This window comes from Lepisosteus oculatus, chromosome 3, assembly GCF_040954835.1.
Source record: "Lepisosteus oculatus isolate fLepOcu1 chromosome 3, fLepOcu1.hap2, whole genome shotgun sequence".
NCBI classification, from domain to species: Eukaryota; Metazoa; Chordata; class Actinopteri; order Semionotiformes; family Lepisosteidae; genus Lepisosteus; species Lepisosteus oculatus.
Window position 1 is genome coordinate 25,957,639 of NC_090698.1, and position 25,698 is coordinate 25,983,336.

The 25,698-nt window shown below is 37.2% G+C and overlaps 1 protein-coding gene across 12 annotated transcripts in view; it reads right to left on the reverse strand.

The window, feature by feature from the left end:
- Window positions 1-1,058: 1,058 nt before the first annotated feature.
- Window positions 1,059-25,698, reverse strand: part of tpm2 (tropomyosin 2 (beta)) — a 58,615-nt gene continuing 33,975 nt past the window's right edge. For 2 of the 12 annotated variants that reach the window (XM_006627043.3, XM_006627046.3), the window contains 7 exons: window positions 21,890-22,023; window positions 17,187-17,304; window positions 16,974-17,044; window positions 14,674-14,749; window positions 11,560-11,622; window positions 11,152-11,221; window positions 1,059-2,573 (listed from right to left, as the gene is read on the reverse strand). In XM_006627043.3, the coding sequence (XP_006627106.1) occupies window positions 2,491-2,573; window positions 11,152-11,221; window positions 11,560-11,622; window positions 14,674-14,749; window positions 16,974-17,044; window positions 17,187-17,304; window positions 21,890-22,023 (615 nt within the window). In that variant the 3' untranslated portion in view covers window positions 1,059-2,490. The other 10 variants (XM_006627042.3, XM_006627045.3, XM_006627044.3 and 7 more) reach the window with 7 other exon arrangements.

A 25,698-nucleotide genomic window follows, 5' to 3' on the forward strand; every position in this document is an offset into this window, starting at 1 on the left:
CTGATACTGCAACTCGAAGGGAACACCTTGTACATCTAAAAGGAATTTAAATTGAACACTATTTTACCATTGTTGTGCCAGCTACTACAATTTCTCCCTGGGAAAATACTATGAATATTTTACAGGCACGGATTCACTACAGGAAAAACTTCTCATTATCAGAAAATTCCAACAGTGCATATAACTTCCCAGGTATCACTCCAGAAGGAAAACCTATGAGATGACAAGATCTATTAACTGGAAAACAATGTCATTTAGTCATTTTAGCCGAGGACAGACTTAAGCCACGAATACAGGAAATTCACATTGCTACCAAGATTCTTGCAGTATTGTCACAAATATGCTTCATTGCTACCAAAACGTATGTTCTAGTAGTCTCTGGAAGTACCGCAGATGTTTTAGTGTTTAATGCATGTATTTCTTACCAACGCTCCTGCATGGAGAACAATTTCTCAAAATGGAAGATGCAAGTTTCTATTTTTGGGCTCCAAATTAATTTGGTCTTGAATCTTGATGCAATTTCTGTTGACTGTTGACTCTTTAAGGGAGATGGTACTTATGCATTATTCACATCCTTATCCATAATATACCACTACTGCACCTCTAGCCTCATCATTTGAGGACATTTAAATTTTTGCAAATACAAAATCAACACTTGAAATCTGTGGAACTGCATCCAAACAAGGTTTGTTAAAGTTAATGAATATATTCACCCCTTTCCAAACACATGGTCCGTAAGGACACCAATATGCCCTCAATACATCACAGTGGTCATCTGAGACTGGTTTTGTACATTGAATTTTCATATAAAGTTTCGGAAATGGCAGACTTATTAGGAATCTCCACAGAAAATGGGGGGACAAAATAGAAGCAACACCTGAGAAAACAAGACCATAAGGGAATTTCAACCCAAGAACACACAATTGGTAAATGATCTTTACTGGAATAAGGTGCATAAAACTTAGAATTGCACAGTGAGCATGCATACCGTTTCTCTGTAACACTGTAAAGCACATTTGACAAAAGGGTGGAATGTTAGGTGACAACTGAAGACTGACTCATGTATTCAAATTTTTTATTGTAACAAAGAGCTTACACAGGTAATTGCATAGGATACACAGCTGTTAAATGAGGGCATGGGGAAGGAGGGGGTACAATGCAAAATCATACATTGTTTAAAAACAAGCTATTTTCTCACTTTAAAACAGTTTTTAAAAACTTAGATGTCACAGAAGAAAAATCTCACTACAATTTTGTTTACAGTTTAAGTGGACCTGAATTGTTTTTTAAATCGCAAAAAGTGACCCTTTCCAAAATTATATTTTTACTGTTTTGTAACAATTCATTCTTGCTGCTGCTGTTTTCTGAAGGGAAGTTCAAAAGAGGATCCATCTAAAAATATTAAGCGCATCAATAGACTTAATGTGACAAATTAGAGCAGAAACAAAAAAAAGGCTTTAAATGCACAACAGCTAGTAAAAGGAAAACAGTCTTCTAGATTTGCAAGTCAAGAATCTAACAGCTAACCACAAAACACTGGCAAAAAAAATTTAAGCAGTTAAAACTTTTCCTGTTTTTTCAAAATTCCCTTCAGAAAATAATGTAGTACCAAAATAACTCTGCAAATACATTCATTTTAAAACTACAAAATAGGGAATACTAATGAAAGTCTTAAGACATTTTCTGCTGTTTAAGACCTTTAGTTTGTAACAAGCTTTGATGTACCATAGTTTTAAATTGTCAAAACAAGCCTAATATGAAGTGGATTAAATAAAATCAATAGGATCCTTAGAAATCTAGTGAATTTCATGTTAAATGTTAAGATTCTGAAATATTAATTCAAATGAGATGTTTGATTCTATTAAGTCCCTTTAATTCATCCAAATTAGAAAAGTGATGGTCATAGGGCCTCTCACTTTGCAGAGGTCCAATATGCATTTTGCAATTTGACGTTTGAGGAAACTCAATATAACCATCATAATCCTATATGGGTTAATTCTAAACTATGAAAACTTAGTTACTAAAATTGTACAAATTATTAATCAAAAGCAATTTATAGTTCTAGAAATTATTCTATAAAAGATTTGCCAAAGGATGCACTAACATGTCACTTTTGGCATTGAAGCAAGAATCAAATTCTTGGTTCAAAATTAACATCAAAGCTTGTTGGGAAAATGATTATCAGCAAAAAAAGGGGGACTCATACATGGCTGCAATTTCAAAACAGTAGGACACAAACAGAACAAAAAAAATCCTTGACTAACTTCAAAAATAAGACTTACTGTAAATTCACCACCCATTTAGAAATTTCACTTGCCAATCCTAAAATCCAATTGTAAAATTACAAACCCAATACTGTTTTTCCTCACTTTGGCTGACCTCTTAGAGCTTTTATGCTTGGAGGGGAGTAGGCTGTGTTGTCACTGAGCTCTTGGCCCCATTATAAAGCTTTTTGTTTCATTCATTTCTCCCAAGTTGAGCGCATACACTTTATAAATTGTTGAGCTCCAGGAGGGTCTGGTCCAGTACCTGGTGCATGCCTAGGTTCTCCTCCTTGGCATGGGCCAGTTTCTCTATTAACAGGAAAACAAAAGAATTGAAGGTAAGTGCCTTGGCTGCCAACTACTTCATCACCCATGGGGCTATGGATTAGTTTCATAAAGCTGAAGCTACAACTTCAGAGCTGGCTTGACTTTGCAGAAAGTTTCAAAATACCAAACCACTTATAAACTCCTTTTGCCCACATATACCAAATCACTTATAAACTCATTTTGCCTTCACAATTACGTGTACAAGATGAGGATGTTTTGGATGTTAAATGTAGCAGCCCATCTAGTCATTTAAGAACGAGCAATTTTTAACTATACTCCAAAAGACGAGGGGAAAATCATTCTGGGATATCTGAAAGCCTAGAGTACTTGCTGGAAGAAAAGTACATTTTATGGTTTGTTGATCTCTTGCTGAAGTCCTTGAGGTTTGCTTTATCACTGAATAACATGTACACAGAAGGCCTGGGCTTTAGTTTAAGCAGGACATTTAAGCACACCAAAAGTGGAAGAAGGAACAAGTAATAGGTTTATTCCATGCTGAAAAGAGAAGCAACCTGAAGAAGGCCCCACGGCCGAAACATTGCGTTTTCTTGCTTCTCTTTTCAGTATGGAATAAACCTATTACTTGTTCCTTTGCAGCCTACACATACTGACACAGCTACCCACCTGAACTTCTTAAAAAGAAGAAAAATATTTAAATTGCGACTGGCTGTTTAAGCAAGAATATGAAATATTGACTGTTAAGGGTAATCTAATGCAACTGCAGTTTTATCAGAAAGTACATTAAAATAGCCAATTTAAAGCAATGGATAGCTTTTTGTAAACCTGCCTCTCCCAAAGCAAGCCTCACAGGTGATAGCTTACCAGTAAAAACCTGATTTCTTTAGTTCCATGACAGGACACAACAGGTAAAAAAAAATATGTAGAGCAGACTTCTCTGACAAGGACTTCCAGGGTGAGAATCTTCAGGATTATTTCAAGTTTTCATGGTCTCAAATGTGTTCTAGCAATTATTTTTTCGCTTATAGATTTTGACACCTGGTCAATGGTCAACCATTTTCAAATTAGTGGCTTCCTACAAATCACAACAGTGCATTGTGGAAATTCAAGTTATACCAGAATTCATTCAGGAACAGAAGGACTGAGAATGAAAGCACTTTAGAACCATTTAAGGAACATAACAGTATATTCATACTGTACTTGGAGGAGCAGTATTCCACCATTTTGCTGACAGGAGGTAAAATCAGCCACAAAGAACAGACTATTTATAGCACAAATGGCATGGCCCAAAGCATTCTACCTTAAAACCAAAAGCTGATGCTCTGTGAATATCAAGCTGCTTTAACATACATTTTAGACTGGTTCCCAGAAAATTAAAGAGCACCCACTCTATATAAAAGCATAAAACCAAAGGTTGAATTCTACTATAAACATTCATGTACAGAATATAAAGTACTGGCACCCCTTAAACTAACTTTGGAAGAGTACCATTTAGTAAGAAGTCTAGACAAAAATGAAATCCTATATTGATCTGTGTCCATTTAAAAATGCAGCACATTTGCTGAAAAATGCATTTTGTTGGATTTAAAAGCACTGAGTTGAACAATCATTTTTGCACAAACATAGAGGTCCTCAGCATTTTACACATGTAACATGAGTTTCCAGTATTTTAAAAGTCAAATAACCATTTTGTTAATCTTTCATCAATGAGAAAGAGAAGCTTCATTTTTCCCCACCACAGAAATGGTGCATTCTTGTGGATGAGCCGTACAGTTCTAAAAGTTCAAGCTCTTCACTGCATAATTTTACTACATTTAAGATTTTTCATGTAGAATTACCAAAATTATGCCCAACAAATATGGAAAACCTATTTGTGTTTTACTCCAACTGGAAAAGATGCCCCTTACCAAAAGCACAAGACTATTGGTGAGGATCAATCAGACTGTGCTGTGCTCTGCTGCTTGGGGAATTGGCTAGTGACATGACCAAGGCTCAGACTACATGTGAGCAATCACTTTTAGTAGCAGCCACTTTGTAGGTCCTTATATGTGTAACTGTAAGCACACTATCAATGAGCTATCAAAAACGTATCCAAGAGCTAATTAAATGCTATTTGTACAAAGCAATGCTGTACACTACGTCAGTTAAATATTCAATTTAACAGTCAACAGTAGTGCAGATTGTTAGAAATTAAATTCACTGTTTTTGTAAATTTGTCAGTGGACAGAAGAAAAAGCAGTCATTGGAAACCAGTGCCAGGCTATGGCATTTAGGAAGATGGGACCTGTTTTTACAGACTTGGATTTATATCCTTAAGCTACCATGTGTGAATGCATGAACCTTGACCACTACTTCAAAAAGCAGATTAATTGTTCCAATCAAAGCAAGGCATACTCCTTATAGTTCAAGATAACAGCTATAAGTTTGCTACCCTCGATTTGGGAGAATTTAAACATGCTGCTAAATGCATAATCTTCTGAAGTTTTTTGGTGCAAGTAAAAAGAGCACAACAAATGCCATAGTAATATTCACAGGTGTCCTATGACTTTAAAATAACCTACTTCAGATGTTTTAACAAGTTACTGCTGAAATAAGATTGATACTATAACTATTGTTGTCATACATACATTAGATGTCACATATGCATTAAGTGTGACCAATGAAGAACTACTTATTCTGACAAACTTTGAACCCATACAAGCGTTATACATGGCTTATGTAATTTGCATTTTGGAAAGTATGAACCTTCAGTTAAGTTAACCAAACAAGGGCTTTATGTCTGAAATTGATGCAAAGAGCAGATTTTAAAACTTAAAATGTTCTACCAAAATGGGTATAAATACATGTGAGTAATTACACTTAAACTAGATGAGTGACAATATTAGGGCCCGTTGAAAGACTAAATGCAGCCACTTCTGTACCCAAAGAAGAATTTGGAATTAGATCAATGTCCAGCATTTCCTGCACACAAATTTTGTGGCTAAATTCTGGACCCCAGAAAAAATTAGCAATAATGAAATTGGGATTACTCTTCGCTACATAAAACTGCAGCAGACTGCAATTCATTTAGTGAATGAAATGGCAAAGCTTCAGATGCCTATACAGGTTAAATGGTCAGGATAAGATTAAGACCACATTTCTGCTCAAGTTAAAATGGATGGCTGGTTTGAATGCGTACCCTGTTGCTAAAATTGGTGTGCACTTAAAACTTAAAACTAAAGCAAGGAGGGCAACTCCAGTTCTTGGAGGCTGGAGTCCGGCAGATTTAGCAGGCACTTTTCAATTAGAAACCGAGCTTTAGAAAAGCAATTCAAATTTTCCAAATTAACAAAGCAATTATAAATCAAACAAATTGAAGTAGGTGGCTTATTAGGTCTTGCACCACCCACCTCTAGCTGAAGAAAACTTAAGTATGAGTCTGGGGGTGGGTAAAGTGAGCTTACTTGGCAAAAGCAGAAAAATAGCCCAATAGAGGCCTACAACTTGAGACCTGATGAGCTACAGTGACTTCAGATGGATGAATCTGTTGCTCGTCTTGATTCCAGTGCAGGCACAAATAGCAAATGCACATCACCAGTTTAGAGGAGACCACAGGTCACAGGTAAGAAATTAGGACAGTTCAAAGAAGGCCCATATTAGAAAGTGGGGGTTGGGGACTTGGTTTTACAAATATGGTGTAACTTGTTGCTGCACTGGATAGGTGTTTGTTGTATCATAGCTAAAACATGGAGGGATGGGGTGTACATTTTTACTCATATCTTTTTTTAGATCAATTTTTATTTCCTGTAGAAGAAATCAAATTTTTTGTCCAACAGGAGCTGCATTGTTTCAAAATGCCCGTGTTGCCAAACAGGATTTTTTAAAGGAAATGCCCAATTTCAGTTTATAGAAATAGAAAATTTTGTAGATGTTAGGCTCAAAGTCAATTGCAGAAATGTTTAATTTCACTATAATCTGTTTTTCCGCACCTAGGGTTCTCCAACCCTGGTGCCAGAAATCCACAAATCCAACAAGTTTAATTTCTAAACAATTTAATATATCAACTAAATATGATCAATTGAAATTTGTAACAAAAAACAGAATACCATTGAGTCCTCGTGGATCAGTGTTCCCTTCAGTGAAACATCTGCTTACTTGATCATAAGTTTAAACTGTTGCTATCCATTAAATATCAGATTTAGAGTGAACTATAATAAATGGACTGGGGTTCTCTAGAACCCAAGCTGGACACTCTTCCTGTAGTTTTTGCAGTGAAATGAATCCCAACAGGTTGATGAAAACCAGTTACACTTCAACTGTGATAATTGACAGGCATTTGCAGCAACATGTACTTCATTAAAAACTTTATTGGCAAGTGAATTTTAGCTTCTCAAGCCCCAGAACTGTTAGGTGAAGACCACTTTAAGACAAAAGAAATACAAGATCACGCAAGAAAGGATTCAAAGTTTTGTCAGAAGCCGTAATTTGTGGAAAAAGCAGGTTCTGCAAGTGGTGCTTCTATGTTAGCTAGTGCCATCAAACTGCATCAGCTGTTAAGCTCACTAAGCACAACTCTGAGCTCATTATTCAGAATTCGGTTTTTCTCCACCTCCTTGTGGAAACGATCTGCAGCGACAGCAGCACCAATGACAGCCAATGAGAGAAGACAGAAAGAGAGAGGGCAGGGTTAGTGCAAACAGATCATAGGACATCAACAGACAGTAACAGACAAACCCTCAGGGTTACTGGGAGCATGAGAGAAAATGAGTAACCCCCCTTCCTCCAGGCCACCTCTAAAACTAAACCACCCCCAGGAGTAGTTGAAATGGAAAAAACAGAGCTCAATACACGAGGCAGATGACACAGATGGAGTCACAGGGATGGAATGGTACAGTGCCACTCCTCAGGAATGGTGCAGTTAACCATTTCAACTTTTACTGCTTGATTTAAAACTTAATACACTGTCACTGGTAATCCACAGCTATTTCAATAACACTGCCTTGCCATCACTGGAAAAGTGCATTTCTATGGTTGGTTGCACTTATCATGTCTTCATGATTCAAAAACTGACAGTTATAAATGTGCAGTTTATACCGCTAAAGGAATCTTTAATTTCAAAGATGTGCCCAATACTCATTCTACTCCCCAGTTTTCTTATTTCTGGGAGTTTATACTTATTAAAATTGCAAAATTGGATAGATTTGCAGAACCCCCCCCCCCTCCCACCCATGATTCTTGGGGTCAAAAATGTCTTAAGATTTTTACCAAAAAAAGTATCCATGTGTAATTAAATTGTTTAATTAAAACATGGTATATAGATATGTATTAATGTATTCAAGATTTACAAAGTGTCACTAAACCCCAAAAACATTAGCAAATAATTAAAACTGGATCATATTCACTTTAAATGACAGCATGTTTTTCTCAAATTAACTCCAAAAGCTTAGTTATGAAATGTTGTGCTCATATCACACCCATTGTCTTTTATTGTATTCCAAGGTCGCTTTGCATGCATTCTGAAAGTAAACAAAGAATAAAGAAAAAGGTGGAAATAGATCTTAATAAAACAGCAGAGAAAATTAAAGGTTGAAATGTTTATTACAGAAAAAAGGCAAATTAAAGGGAGTGAGACAATTACAGAGACAATTTACCTAGTTTAGGTATTTAGCTCAAGAGCTGTCAACATTCATTCACAGAAGTAGCTTTAAAAATAAGCTTGTGCCACTACAAAATTCTAGTAAAAAAAACGCTGAAGCATTTGAGATCCAATGATGGAATTGTGGTAATTCTCACATCCTAGCAGGAGCTGAATATGAATCTTAGCAACACAAGGTGCAGTCCAGGCTCTTTGGAAGCTGCTTACTAAAGCTGTAGGGCCATTTCAAAATGTTGACAGCACCTGAGAGAAAAAACACTGGCCACATTGTCAAGTCTGTCAATGGAAACTTTAAGAAAATGGTAAGCTCCTTGGAGGTGGGGGTTCAGTGCTAGGGAAACAACCTGGTGTTTTCTTAAAGGAATTGAATGACCAGAGTAAGAACATGGAATAACTATGAAAATCTAACAATGGTCAAAGTTATTTAATGCCAAGCTCTTAATTAAGGGGGGAACACTTGCATTGAAAGTGTTTTGAGAAAATATCTTTACACCTTTTTCCAGCACAAATGTCTCTCCTAATCATCCATTAATGAGAACAAGGTTTTTCTTTAACTGCTTTTTTTGGTGAGAATCAAGTGTTGATTTACCTGCCAGCTTTCTTTAACCTGGGATGCTCGTGTAGTTGGTAAAGTGTTTTGACAAACTAGTCTAGCTGAATAACTGAATGTGTCCTTAAGCAACCCACCTAATTCACAAGGCAAAAGGGTTTGAGATTAAATGTTCTTGCACATTGACACCAATTGCAAAGCCACTCAAGGAATAATAGAGTATATAAAGATGGAGCAAAAACCCCCCTCCCCAAGGAACAACTGATCATGAAACAGAAAAGGCAAGAGATGCGAGAAGGAGAGGAAAGCCCTTTAGAGTGTAGTCATGTCATTCAGAGCATTGTCCAGTTCTTCACTGATGGCTTTACACTTCAGCTTCTGAGAGTACACTTCATCTGCAGAATCCCAGGGCAAAGCAGAGCAGGAGGGACAGGACAGTGGCAAGGGATGAGAGTCGCATTGACAGTGGCAGGAGATACCAGAAAGTGAAGAAAGAAAAAATAAGTGAAATAGTGGAGAACAATTATGGACAAAAAGGAAGAAAAGAATGATTAAAGATGCAAAATCAATTGAAATGGTTGATGGAAACCATGGATTTTAGCACTCCTCGGTTACTGCTGGAACTCACCCCCCACATTCACAACCTGTAATAACCAGAGAAGCTAAACTAGATTATGTTCAAACCTGCAGGATCCCCAATTGGTGGATACTGGACAAAGTGGGAATGCTTGATCAAATTCACAGTATTTACATAATTTGAATAACTAATGCATGATAGTATACTAATCAACCAACAATTTAAAAGACAAATTCCAATGGGGACTTCCTTACAAAATGCTTATTTTACCCTATCATCTTGGATAAAATATCCTTTAAAAACAACGAAAATTAAAGCAGCTAAGTGGCAGGTTTCCTCAGAGATTTCACCTTCTGTAATTCCTTAACTTTATCTCTAGGAGAAAAGTCAATTCAGTCTAATGTCTGCTTAAAATGTGCTTTTAAAATTCGGATTCCGCAAATGAAAATCTACTTCAGCTACACTAGCACAGAATTGAATGTTATAAGCATTCAGAACTATCATGAAGTTGGGCACTGATATTTTTATGAAGAAATTAAGTGGACTAAAAAATATTCAAAATTTTACTTCAGAGCATGTTGCAGGATAAAAAAATCTTAATATACCTGTAAATCTGTTAAATATTTATAGATATTTACCATCTAATTTGTTTAGGTTAAATACTTATACCTTAACGTCACACATTTCTTCATTTTAACAAAGTAAAAGACTTCAGGTTTAAGGGAAGATGTACAACTCCATTTACAAAAGCACTATGCAGTGCAGCATAACACAATGATGAGGAAACTTATTCAAGAGAAGTGATTAAGTGCTACCGCAAACATTATGGAAGGACAGAACAACCTGCAAGAATATGACAGGTTTTTAAAGTCAGGAAACCTCACACCTAAGAATAAGTTACAACATGCTCAAAGGAAAAAAAAAAAGCATCACATTTTCATTCTAAAATCTTAGCTAATGGTCCTGACAAGTGTACCCCTTCTTACCTAAATGTACTAGTTTTCATGCAGAAATTAAATAATCCCGCATCCGGTTTAGTGCAATAAAGAAGAATCACTAACAAATATTCTTGTTATAAACTGTAACACAGAAATGCATTCATGTTATAGTTTATAACAAGCATTCATACAATCATTTACAAAATGTATTCTCTTAACTATTAAAGCTGTAAATTCAGATTTGACACTATGCTTCTGTGTTTTTGAGTTTTATACTAGAATATTGGAAAGGTGAATGAAAGTTAAGACAGCACCTTTTTTTTGGATTTTTGCAGATTACTAAGAATAGACCACCTATAGTTCTCGACCAAAACAGTAGTTTGTCGAGATTCTCCATACAATTTCCTAATTTCCTCCCTTGCAACTAGAGGTTTTCAAGTTGCTCTTTAGTGATAGTGATTTTTTTTAATAAGTTTAATGATCACCACAATGAATAGCTGTACAAGTAAATACTGGCAATGTTTTAAGTAAGCCCTGCATGAAAACGTTCCATATCATTTTGTTCAAAGACGGTAGGATTGTGTAAACAAATTAGGACCCGAACACTAAAGCAAAATTCTTGTGCATGTAAACACTTGATGTGAAAGTTGTATAGATGCACATTAACCTACTGTAGCTCTTTTCCATCCCCACTTCTCAAAAATGATTATGTTTAGGCAAACAATTGGATAAGTGATCTTTGAGAAACACGACCTAAAGTGCAGAAGTCCATGGAGAACATGCATCAGCAAAAATAAAAATCAAGCTGTTTTAAAGAACGAATATGTTCTGAGCACTCTAGCTTCAGCTTCTAAGTGTAGAGGGCAAAAGGGCACAGTAAACCAATGGGGAAAAGTACATACCTTCCAAATCATCAATTGTTTTTTCAAGTTTTGCTACTGATCTTTCAGCAAACTCAGCACGGGTTTCAGCCTAGCAAAAAACAGAACAAGTTGAAATTAAACTAAAAAAAATGAACTAAAATGGAAATGTACAAGTAGCACAAAAGACCATTTCATATTTTCTGCCCCCCCCAAAGAAATGCACTAAAGAAGAAATGCAAAACAAAATCCAAAAAGCAAAATGAAGACGACAGAACATTCACGTTACTGCAGCTTTTATACAACAATAAAACCCAAACTCGAATGATAATTAACACAAATGCAATAAGTTTAATAATGATCACATTTCATTTAATATCCCTATGGATATAAAAAAAACATGCAAAAGAAAACTACAGGTTTTTAAAATTGACTACTGTAGTTTCCTACCTCTTTGAGTTTATCTGTTAGAAGCTTGATTTCTTCTTCATATTTATCTTCCTTTTGCGAATACTATAAAAGAGAAAAGAAAACTTCTGGTATCTCCCCAGATGAGACAAACCTTCATTCTTGAGAAGCCTGGTGGTAAAAGTTCCTTAATCTTTTACTTTCAATTACATTATTGGGACTGCTAGCTTTCAATGTTTACTCTAGCCAAATTACTTGCATTTCTACATCTTGTGCTATTCCATACTGCTAACTTCATGTGCCACCAACATGTTGCTGTTGAGCATTTTAAAAAGCACAATCAACTTTCATTTTCTAAATCTGATAATTTTAGTAGTATGTCATCAGACAAACCGAACCTGGACACTGCAATTTATAAGAAATGCATCAAGAAAGACGGTTTCGACAATGTTTAAAAGGTTTTAATATGATAACTTATTTTTAAAAGGGAGAGTTGAATCTAGCAGAAAGCTGAAAGCCCCAATTATACTGCTCATTCAACAATAAAGGCTTTTTGCCCAAACCATAGGATATTAGCTTTTGAAGGCAAAGACTCTTGCAAACAGTGTAAATGCCCGGACCAGCTTTATCAAATGTATGCACATATACAGTACTAACAGACCCAAGAAGGTATCAATGTACACAAAGAACAGTTCATTATAATGTAAAGAATGAAAAAATAAAAGGCAATGGTGAGAGATTTGCAACACTAAAGCAAAGTAGCAGGTTTAGGGGAACAGAGGAGGAGTATCATGTTTTGCTAAAACAAAGGTACAAAAACGGAATTCACAGAGTAGCACAGAGGAGTAGTTTCCCCAATAGGTCACCAAACACTAATGCCTCAGAAATACAGAATGATTCCCTCTGAAAGGACAAGGAATCTCACTTAAGGATTAGCTTTTAAACATTTTTGCATTTGTTAATTGTCAGTTGCACAGGACAACTAGGTTAAATATTTTCTTATAAAAGTTTAAACATTCATAAAACCCATAAGGAACTCATTACTTTGTCCTTATTATATTGATTGTTCACTAGTCTTGTCGTATTTCATGATAAAACAAGTACTTTCCAAAATGGAAGGGAAAGAGAAAACATCTTTGGGGGGGGGAGCTAGAACAAATCCTTTTTTCTTTGAAAACTGTAAGGCCTTAGCAGTTTCTTAATCAGTGTTCAGTTTCAGAATCTGCAACTGTGGTGGGGTCAGCTAGACCAAAACGTAACCGAACATTTCAGTCCAGAAAAAATAACCGCAAGATATCTGGAAAAAGGCTGATGGGGCCTTTTCTGTGGCAGCACAGACTTTTCCCCTCAGCTTGTCCCCTACCTTCTCAGCCTGGGCTTCCAGAGACTTCAAGTTGTTGGTGACATTTTTCAATTCTTCCTCTAGGTCACCAGATTTACTGTACAACAGCAAAAGGTGAAAATAGGGAAGGAAGAGAGAAGGAACGAGAAGATGGAGAAAGCAGTGAATGCCCGAAGAAACCCATAGCAATTTCTGAGGTGTACTGGCCATGAAAGCTGGTCAACAAGGGAAACCCAAAATCCACTGTTAACTTACCTGGTCAACAGAATAAGGTTTCTAAAAGGTTTAGGGTAACTTTAAAAGGAACTCAAATACCTAGACTAAAGCTGATGACTCTTGGTGGGAAAAAAATATAAATTTGTTTGCTTCCATTAAATCAGAAGCAGGCTACTACCTTGTGGCTTATCACATTTTAGAAGCTAAGCAAGACTGGACCTGGTCAGTAGTGGGATGAGAGACCTCCATGGAAAGCCAGGTTGCTGCTCCAAGTGATATTTGAGGACCAGTGAGTTGCACTCTTCCCCCTACAAGACTTTTTCAAAGCTCTGTCCCCAGTATGGTGACCTGGAACTCTGCTGTAGGAGGTACACTCCTTCAGATGAGACAGATGAATTCAACATTTTGGCAACTTGACCATTAAAAAATCCCACCTCACCTTTCAAGCAAGAGGCATACTCCAGCACTGTGGCCAATTACAAATCTGGAATCAATTTATTCTCTTAACAGATCTGCTGTGTGGTGCAGAGAACTCCCTTAAGGGCTCCTTAAGTATGAAAAGCGCTATATACATTTAAAGCATTATAACCAATTGACCAATTGTTCTTGAAAGATTTCATTATGTTAATTGGAAATCAATACCCAAAAGCAGCACATTAGAGAAACTAGCAATTTACACAACTTGAGTTAAGCTGGCATTTAAAGACTCCAACCCTGGTCTCAGCAACACCAATGTTCATGCAACACCTTCTGACAATGGCCATTCCTACGTTGCAAGAATCACAAGACTTCCTGCTTTAAGGCTAGATCAATACTGGGCTCCGCCGTGCAGTATCACCACCACTTAACCCAGACCACTGGAATAAGGGAGACCACACAGAACATCTGTCACACCACGCCATGATATTTGCATACTTTTGTCACATGGGTACTAACAGAGTCCTGGGCTACTGTTGAATGCATCACATGACATACGAAAAGCTTTATCAAAGTGGATAAATGTCAGCCAAAAATATCTATCCTACAAACTATTTACAGTTAATCTGGAAATGTATTTCTGAAGATGTGTGACAGTAATGGTTCCGCACGGGGTCGTGCCCCCCGCCGCCCGTTCCGGCCCCTACACCTGGGGCGCGAACCCGGGTCTCCGGCATAACGCAACAGGGCACCAACCGCATGAGCTAAAGTAGACCTCCCTCAGCCCAGGCAGCTGAGGACCCTGATACACGCAGTGAGGGCGCTGACGTCACCACACTAGCGCCGCTACAGATGCAATACAGAATAAAAAAATTACCATACAGGAACTTAAGACTTTCGCACCCAGAGTCATCCTTTGCCTAAGATCCTTTGCTATGGGCCTCCATTGCATTGAAGTCCAGCCTCAATTATGCTACAGCAAAGCAAGCAATTGCCAAAGAATCAACATAAATCCAAGAGGGGAGCTGGCGAGCTGCAGAGGAAGTTAGGTTTGCTTTTATTTGGGGGGGGCTCAATCACAGGAAACCAGTAGCATGAAAGGAAGAGGAAGCAGGAAACCAAACTCATCAGAGAAAAGGAACAGTTAGTGACAGAGGTGTTGTGCTAGAGTTGGGCAGTACCTCTTCCTCTGTGGACATCAGGGATTTCAAATTCTGGTCCATTATTCTAAGCTCCTCTTCCAGCTGCCTCACTCGACTGAGTTAGTCCACAGCAAAAGGGGAGCAGCAAAACGCAAATCCCAGGGTAGTGCATTCAGGCATGCATTACAAAAGGGGAAGAGAACACAACCAAGTGCCCTGCTGCAGTTAGTGTATCCAACATCTCTTGCATGTTAGCTCTCCTGAAGGAATCGGGGACTGGAATGACCATATTAATTATTCAGATTTAAAGAGTAGGTATTCTCTATTAAAACTATCCGGAGAGCAAAAGTTTTTATAAACAGAAGCGGGGAAAAAGACATTTCTTCTGTACAATCCCTTGATGACCTCTGAATTTTGGTATGGTGTTAACGATTGCATGACTGAAGTTAAACAAATCCAATGGATTCATTGCAGTCCCCACAGAACACATGCATAACTTGGGGAAATAATGCTTCCTTTCCATTATGTCCATGCAAATAAAACAACTTGTTTTAGCTTTTACAACAAAGTTCAATTCAATCAACTAATTTTGTAAAGGCAAGGAAAAGCCAAAGTCACAAAACAATTGGGGACAAGAAAAAATGGTTTAAATTGCATTTTTTCACAACTTTTAACAATTTGAAAATTAGAAAAGCCCAAGTTAATTTTCGTTCATTTAGAATAAGACAGAATGCAGCACCTCTAAATTTCACCTGACAACAACCAGTGACGAAAAGTTTTTTCAAATCAATGTGTAACATTTGTATAATATACAACTTTGCAGCAATGAGTACATATTGATTACTTGCGAGAGGTTAATTATCAGTCTTGGCACATTTCATGTGAATTATTGTCCCAGATGGTGGGGGAAAAAATTCCTAGAAGCACTTACTACAGGGGGTCACAGCTATTACAGATACATTTATAACTGAGAGCCATCAGGAAACATACATTAAGCCATTTGTCACTGATTCAGGAATAGTACCAGCACTGCTTATGCCACCTCAAATATCGGCAATCTTTAATGATTAGATGCCTCACTTGAGCAATTTCAATGCAGATCAACTGTTAAATTCAAGTCTGCTTTTATTTAATCAAAACAGGGGTCTACTTTTATTTCCTTCCAATGCTTAACTGTAGAAAATTTCAAAGGAAAAAATGACAGAATTGGTTGGCTGTATTTCAAAATTCCATTCCATGGTAAGCCACTTTGAGTTTTGAATTTTTGGATCAACTGCAAGCCCCAGCACTGTCATGTGAGGCCAAGTAATAAAACTTCAGCAGTGCCACAGAATTTAACTTCTTTTCATGTCCAAATTGTTTTAAGTCTTATAGTAGGCTACACCACAATTGTCAGTTTTCATATACAGCACAATAACCTATTGATGTTGACTTAAAACAGGAATGTTATACAGTGACAGCAATTTTGTTAAAGCATAAATCAGTGAAGCAAAAAACCAGAAATTCTAAGGGATGGGTAAATTTACATTGACAAAGAAGTGACAAGGGATTACATTTCTTTAATCAAGCATTTCAGCTATTCTTTTTAGGTTCACAGACAAATTGAAATAAGCCCCAGTGGCTCTTGGGTGCAAAAACCACCAGCAATTACTGGATGTAGCAATTTGTCTCTCTATAGATCATGAACCAGAGAAACTGCATGTTGAGAAATGGCTGCAATGATGTAGAAAGCCCAATTTTAGGTAGATGATGACCAGAACATAAGAAAATTAAACTTTTCTTTTAAAATACACTTTGGATCACAGATAGTTTAGTTCATTTTCAAGAACCAAATGTAAAAGAATTGATCTATGAAGGATTTTGAGATCAGTGCACATTATACTTTATAGCTTTAAAACTAAGTAATGGAACTACTTTGTACTGATCTTGCATTGGCTTACACAAAAAAAAGATAAAATTGAGAAAACACTCAAACTAACGAGGCCAGACTGCACTGAAAACATTTCATCAATGAAAATCAGATTCTGTAGCATACAAGTTCACATTTATCGATATTTTGTCTCCCTAGCACAAGTAAGGTATCAGTGACATGGAATGTACTATTCATTGGTCTTGTATCTGATAGTTCAAGCAACTTCGTTTAAAACGGATGCTTGAGTGTACGAGCAATTATTTACTCCATCAAATGCCTTGTCAGAAATAAGTTGGTTTAACAAAGATGCAATAAATAGCCAATCAACAGCCCCTCAGATTCAACTATAAAGTAAGCAAAAATAGTCCTATATTGCCTAGACAGCCTAAAGACCAGATGGGAATCAGCAGGAGAGCCTTGAACTTACGCCTCGGCCACTTCAGCCCGCTCCTCAGATCGCTCCAGCTCCCCCTCCAGGATCACAAGCTTGCGAGCCACCTGCCATCAGGCAAAGTACACAAGTTCAAATCCCAGTTCCTTGGCAATGCATTCATTCTTCCAATAGTTACATCATTTACTCAGAAATCTGTTGTAATTGAGAAAAATTAAAGGTAAACAGTAATAAAAGGTGCAAACTCACCTCTTCATACTTCCGGTCAGCTTCCTCAGCAATGTGTTTGGCTTCTTTGAGCTGCATCTCTTGAATCTCCATCTTCTCCTCATCCTTCATTGCTCGGTTCTCAATCACCTTCATCCCTCTAGAAAAAGTACAAAAAAGTAACCTCCAGTGACATACCATGAAAACCTGACATCCCACCACCTTATTAAGTTTTAAAACTTGGTTTCCCATTTTGCAAAGCATTTAATTCCAAATTAACAAAATATATTGGACGCTGTGTAAACTTAACAGTGAGTGCAGGCTTCCACAAACATTTAATTCTCTTTAGCAGAAAAGGATTCAACTGCTTCTAGAAATCTCTTCAGTTCTACAGTGTTAAATAACTACAAATACCTACAGTTGTCATTAACTTCAAAGTGTACCACTACCATCAGTTCCAAATCTGCTGGCAAACCTAAACTACAAACATCTCTACAAATCGCAAATACCAACACCCACCATTACTCAACTGGTTTAGGTGAACACATTTTTACAGTCCTACAGTAAAACATACATGAGGTAAATTATGAAAAAAGCAATGATAGTGTTTGGAGCTTCTTATATCCTGTATACTGCTTTGCACATTACTGAAGATAAGGTTCCAGAGCTGATTCTGTGGATGTCAATTAATTACAATGCTAAAGACTAGAGACTTAAAAAATAACCTTCAACATGCACCTAAATGTCTGGCCAAAGAAGATGTGAAAATGGCCCTAAAACAAACTCTACTCCTCTGTTTTGAAAGATTGTGGACTATATAGTCATATGGGGATACAACCCTGGTAAGGAGACTAAACTTTGGGTTTCAAGCAGCAGGAAACATTGAGCAATAAGATATTGATCTGCCTGATCACATGACCACACTGAACAGTACACTACACAGCAATTACATCATTAACATTGTTCAGGTAAAGCATTGTGTTCATATTGCCTACAGAAAGGTTAAGAGCAAAGGGAAACAAGTACACTGATCTAAGATGAAGTAGTAAAACCAGAACTTTAAGATGAAGAAAGTTAAAAGATCGGAGAGTATACTTTCAACTGAGAATTTACAGAATTAGTTTGCATACCAAGTTCAGTCACGAAGCAGTCCATTTTGGACAATTTCAGATTTTTTAAAAATTTCAGTTAGGTGCTACATGACCCTTTCAAAGTGCAAGTGATTGTTACATTTGGGGAAGAAATACAACTAAGACTTTGGTCACAATGCACTGTTGCAAATTTATGTTGTATTGAAACTAACCTGATACTTGTGTTAAGTGGTTACTTGGGGTTTAACAAAAGAAAGTCAAGGATGTTATCATATGTTTAGCTAGTCAAGGTTCATAAGTTAGCCCACAAAAAACTTTAAGCTCCCAAGGTCAGGTGACAAGAGTCCAGTTTTTTTAGTAGAGCACACAAATTACTTGACTAGAAGTCAACTTGAAACATGAATTCATTACAGTATTTAACTGCCTTTTAATGACTAAATTGCAAAGATGATTCACTCCGTCCAGAAAGTAGCTGAAGGCAGTAGCCCACAATCCAGACAACACATGCATCAGAAAAGGTTTCAAGAAAGCCTTAACTGAGACAAGATTTAGGGTTAAAATGTTTAACTGTACTCAAACAGAACAGCCCCAAAGTCAAATTACTGAATTTATTAAATATATTTGGATGCCTCTTAAGGACAAATTTGTATGATTCACTCTGTCCACAGTGTAGCCTGTTACCATAGTAACAACTGACAAAGCACACACTATATGTCATCTTTTCAGCAGGAAACCAATTCTACCTTTCTTTCCAATTTGAATACCTTTTATACAGCAAGTGCCAGAAAACTACACAGAAATCCACTGGATTTCTAGTCTCAATATTACTTGAAGTGCAATAATGGAAAGTGGCAGTTACTACCACAGCATCCACTGATAATGTTCTATTTTTATAAGATGTTTTCACATAGCTTTTGCTATTAATAATCCTGGCACACCAAAGATTCTTTCATACAGGATAAACTCAAAACTAATTTTTCCAACCCTGCCACTTCATAGTAGACCCTTTGAGTCTTGGGTTAATAACGGCAACACCAAGATTAGGAGCCTGAAATGGTGATAACTCCAAATGCTGCATGAACGCCTTTCCAGTGCTGCAGCTTGACATTTTAATTAGTTGTTAATCAAATGCAAACATAATGCAATTGAAACCTTTGAGTCTGAGGCTTTAGCCAGCTGCAGGAGCAAAGAACCGATTTCTTTTTTTAAATTTGGATGAACTTCTAATCCTCAAGGGAACATTCTACCTGAAAACCAAGTAATTTGTGCAATTCATACCCTTGTGTCCCCCAGACTGTGCTTATCTCAATTTGCAATTCAGATTGACTTAACTGAATATTGTAGTTATGCCCCTCTATTTCCTGCATATAAAAATAAATGACATCTCAATGATAAATATAGAATTGCAATTCATATTTATTGCGACCTATCCTCAAAGCAGGTACATGCTTTGAAAAATTACCACTAGGAACTATGGATCAATAAAATACATAGAACAGCCCACAAACCATTACTAACTTTTTCATACTGATAAAAAGCTTTAGCTTTCTTAGTGGTATCTGCAAGCCTAACACTGGGTTTGCAAAACATAACCTGATCACAACTCAGGCTGCACATATTCAGTCTCAGTGAGTCAGCCCACATTTACCAGTTACAGTACAATAGGCAAATTAGCACAAAAAACATACCAGCAACTACAAACCGTTCATTTAGGAATAAAGAATAACTCAAAGGAATAATAGGTTTAATTAAAAGGTTCCACTGAAGCAACCAACAATCCATGTCCAAACTGGTTGCATTTGACAACTAAACCCAGTTGGACATTCTCTTATTCATAGTCACGTTTCACCTTATATGTTAATTGTTAGCTATTTCAATTCATGTAGGTTGAAAGTATTAGGTAAATGCAAGAAAAAGCCATCTTGTTCACCCCTAAACCCATATACTAAAGCAAAACCTACCAGTGCCATGTGCAATTAATACCACATGATCCCTTTCTGTACTTGGATCACCTCATTTGTCAGTATATGACTACTGAGAAGATACTTTGACTTTCAGTTTCCAAATTCCACTGAAAGATATTTTAGCTCCCACATAGAGCATCTCAAATAGAACAGAACTATTAGTGAGTCTTTAGTGATTAACTGAAACCAACCCACGATGGGAATCTAACCTTTGCCTGCAGGTGTACCATCATATACTGATCCCCCTTGCATTAAAAATTCTGTAAACTTCCATTGGTCACATCTAGAAGGTCTATGTGCTGGTTTGAGCAGTGTAAATACTACCCTACAATACCAGCAGCAGCACAGACAATGCTTTTGCAATCCAAGTCCATTTTCCAGGCAGGACAGACATAGCTGACCTTAGCACATCTCACACAACGTGGATATCACCAAGCAACACTCAAGGCTGCTAAACAATTTAGAAACTGCCTTAGGAAGCACCCTTTCAAAAAGAACAGAACACCGTCAAAGACAAACTCACAGATGGCTTATCAAATACATTTGACGAGTCCTGGCAAACATAACCCTTGTTGCCGTTTGCTGCAATACATACTGTTGCTTATTTTAAAAGGGAAATGAGCAAGTCAGCAGGTGCGGTATGCTTCACTATCTTAAAATGACCATCTTTCTACATTTTATCCTTAAATCGGAAAATGATTTAAGGATCGGAGAATTAACTTTTTCAAACCAACAAATACTTCAAGAAGGTTTGTACAACATGCCTAAAACACTGATACAGTATCTGGATATAACTACAGCAAACTAACAATCCCTCATTTACATTTTATATTTCAGCACATTTCATGTCTGAAAGTCACTATAAGGGAAATTAAATTAGGGTTCTTGTCAGCCTCTTACCTACCATTCCTTAAGAAATGTGTTTCCTACAGAAGGAACTGAACTTTGAGCCTTGTCAGATTTTCAGAACACTTTTCAAAGTGGAGACACAAACACAGTCTAGTTTTGAAACACTTGAGGGCCATGCGATTTAGGTAAACCAAATGGTTTATAGAAGTAAATCCCATTAAAGCAGTTGAACTGCTTGCCTCTGCAATAAATGTAAACAATCATGAACTACTGGATTTGGTAAGCTTTTAGATGTCTGGAGGGAATAACTCAAAGTAATAACTAGTGAGGTCTACACTCTGATGCAGAATGGATTAAATTTAGAGTATATGCACAGGCCACCACAAGGCAAAACTCAGTTCTCCATGAGTTAGAGAACGCTGTCTGAATTAGCAGTTTAAGCAAAGTGTAAAGCAACTAATCTTTCAGCAGAAACTGTCAGTAACTCAATTAGGATTTTCTGAAATGTGCAATTTTCTCTCCAGTATGCTGTGCTTCTCTGAACTTTCACTGCACGCTGATGTCACATGTGGTTGGTGGTTTTCTCTGTGGCCTTCAAGGGAAGGAAGTCAAGGTCTGTCACATAAGCTAACAGAAGCCACTCACAGATTTCCAACAGGTTTTACCAAAAAATTAATTAGCACCAGTTTTTTGGAACACATATCTGAACATAATCAAGAGCAGCCTCAGGGAGAACTAAATGTGGAAAAATTTAGTTGGAGGGCTTCAAAGGAGCTCCAAAGGAAGCACAAGAGGCCTGGCAAAACATCCATCTTTACAGTAACATTGTAAGAGATCTCACCTCTCACTTTCATCAGCTGCCTTCTCAGCCTCCTCGAGCTTCTGCAGCGCCGTGGCCAGTCGCTCCTGTGCACGGTCCAGCTCCTCCTCCACCAGCTGGATGCGGCGGTTCAGAGAGGCCACCTCCGCCTCAGCCTGTGAACAGACAAGTATCATCAGCACAATGTTGCCCACCTGCACAGCCTTGAACAGACTGCTACACACATCACACCAAGAGCCACTGAAAATAAGACTGTGCTTAGTGTAAATTAGGGCTTCAGAAAGAATTACGCTCAGTCAAAAGGACCAAAGTAAACCAGGAGTAAAAAAAAAAAATCAAAAGATGAGACCAAGATAAACCTTTACCAAACAGAAAAAGGTTCAATTGTATAGAAAGGAGCACAGGTTCTCCACAGCACATTACCTCATCTGTAAATCAAGACCACCTTTGGAACTAGCACACTTGTCTAATAAAACTAATGACAAGAGGCAAAAATGAATTCTAAAACTGACCGAACACTAAACTTTTACCATGCACATGACAATGACTCAAAACATACAGCCAATGCAATCAAGGAGCTCATCTGGACTAAAACTGAAAAAATCAGAATGGCCACAATCTCCAGATTTAAATAAACCACAACTCTGAAAGCACTACATCTGTAAAAATACAGTTAAGCATCAGTACTGTATGCATAGATGGGAATCTCATAGACAAACAGAGGGAAATGCCTGGTATAAAATATTTAACACTCAGGTGTTCACTAAGAAAGATGTCAACATGCCTTGGGCAGTGGAAGGAGAATGTTCTGTAGTTAATAGGACTGTACTAGCAAAAAAGTAGAAGTGTTCAGGTATTAGAAGTACTCATGAGTAATTCTCCGGCATCTTACCAATCATATATAAGGAAACAAGAATTTACCGAGAAGTCATTGACACAAAGCTTCTAAGATGGGTGTAACCCAGGAACTTCAAAAATTGAATGGTGCAGCTGCCAAATGTAAAAAGACATGCATTTCTAGACCAATAAGTTATTTGTATTACATGTACTGTAAGGTTACAGAAAGTGAACGACGGTTAAAGGAACACAAACTATACTAGAAAATCGCCTATATGGCAATAGTCAAAATGGATTTCTTCCCTAACCAACCTGTTACACTTTAGAAAAAACTAATGGAAACATAGGGCATAAGATATTTAGATTGAAAAAAGGCTTTTGATAAATTTCTTCAAATGAGTTATTCTGAATTTACAAGCAACTGACACAAGGGGAACCCGAGTTTCAGAAAAGAACTGAATAAACAAACCAGCAAATCAGGATAAGCAAACATGTCAGAAACAGCAAACAAAAATAAGATTTGTATACATAGATTCTACTTGCATGCAAAAAGAAGAAAAAGTGAGCTTGATGCTGTGGTTTCTTTTGCGACCCTGAGTTCCTTCAAACAGGAAAAACTTGCCATCTCAGCATGAGTAAAACATTACACGAGCTGCTTTATTGGAAAGCACTTCTCATTTGAGTTAGACAAATGAGAGGAGACATTCTTCAGTCTAGCTTGCTTGGCTGTTAATATCTAAATAAGCCAAGGATTTTGTCCAGCCACTATTTTAAACTGTTGGGTATCATTGTAAAAAAAGGCATTTTAAAAATTGAATCTTGAGCAAACAATATAAATCAATCAATCAACAATATAAAATAAGTTTAAAACTTGTTTTCCACTAGGCTGCATAACATGAGAAACTTCAAAAGTCTTTCACGTCAAATCTCCATAGCAATAACTGGGGCTATTCCCTTCATTCCACACAGATAAAATAGTTAATCAGAAACTCAGCAGACGTCTATGGTCTGAGAGAGTGGAAAGGAGGAATTTGTTCTTACGTAATGGAACAGCATTTGCCTGTAAAACGTTTGTGTATATTCTGGCTTACTGTTCTTGTGCTTGGATACATATCATCCCCACTTTGGGAAGCAGAAGTTATCTTTTCTCCCTTTGGGAGCTTAAAACGAAGCAACCAGGATGCAGCAATTTGAATGGTTTTCTAGTGGTAATTCATTTCACAGATATACAGTGTCATCTAAATGTGAAGATTAAGGGAGCCTAAAATGGCCTGTGAAGGACTCAAATTGTTTAACTTGTTTTTGTGGTTGAAGTACAATAAGAGAAACAGGTGCTAAACATCTAACATTGCCAAAGAAAACCTAAACACTTGCACCACAATTCATTGTGTATTTGGAGAAAAATTCATTATCTCATTGATAACGAATATTACACCAACACCATCCATCTCAAACTATAAAATGCAGAAAAATATTTACTTAATTCATAAATGAATGGTAAAACTGATCAATACCACTTCTGTACTTTCCACCAAGATAAGTGATATCTCCATGTAACAAAGGATCCAGCTGCTAAACACTAGATTTCACCTACAAGGTGAAAGTTTTCGAGGAGCATTATCTTCCCACTCTTGTTATTCGGGTCATTTAAATAAAATCAGGGGTTTCTTTCAATTCTTGCATGCTTTCAGTATGCAGATGAGTCACTGCATAACAGACCATAAAATAAAGTTATGCCACAAGGTTTTACCACCACCCATTTCCAAACCACATGTTTAGTAAATTTATTGCTTGCAGAACATGAGGCTGCATCAAGACGTTCACTGGAATTTAAAATGTATAGCACAAGAAATACTCATTAAACCACCTCTAAAAAAAGATCACAATATGCTGAATAATCCTGAAAGCATGTAAAAGCAAACAACAGTTAAGCAAGCCAACTTTCTCACACGCAATCAATGCAAGCATTGGTATCAGAACAGGGAAAAATTCAGGCAGGCCAAGAAATCTGTTTAACAGCAAAAAAAGAGGCCAATGCAATTTCCTAGTTTAGAGACTTAATCATGCCAGAATACATTTAGATTTTTGCTGAATTGAAGGACTTGCTAAAATGACAGTAAAACTGCACATAGCTAGAAAACTAATTTCCAACTGAATACAGTAAACATTTGCAATGCTGAGACCTTAGCTTTTATAGGTTAAGTAAGGACAATTTACTAGAAAGTACTGGGCTATAACACAGCAGGTGTTTTTACAATAGGATTCAAACCAAAGTTAATGCCAATAAAGTCACCACTGGATGTACTCCCAGGCAAGACAGGTTTCAAGGTTTGGAGTGTGTTCACGGTATTTCAGTACAGCAAGTGAGTAGCAGTGCAGAAGGCAAAATTAAAAGGTAAAGCGCATTCCAGGATTCCAAAGTGAAATCTGCCCCAGTGCCAACAATAGGCTCCAACTAAACAATAGATGCAGTGTTCTCTAAGCAGGAGAAGACTGCTACTCAGACTAGCACTCAGCTCAATCCTATAAATCTCCTTCATTCATGAGGGACCTGTCAGGGAAGCTATGGAATGCCAATTGTGGTCCAAAACACATTCCAGATCCTGCTCATGGTTCACAGCACATCGCCTTACATCTTCTCCTTCGCAGGGGGTGCTCCATGCTTTTGAATTTACAAAGACGTCCACAAGTGTTTTAGGCCTTCTGCCATGCAAGTGCGCTTAAGAAAGGCTACATCTTTAAAATGTACAGAAAGAACATTCCAGTTAAGATTACAATCTTTACATTTTAAAGATGGATCTCAAACACCCATTTAGAAAATAGCCACATGCTGAATGTACAAAACAAGCTACAAACACTACACAGTAAAAAGTGTCAGGACTTGCCAGTATGAAAAGGTATTACAATTATCCAGTCTTTTCATTTGATTAGGTTTATTGCTTACTTGGTTCATCTCCCACATTTACTTTGGAATGGAACCTTCTTTGTCTTCA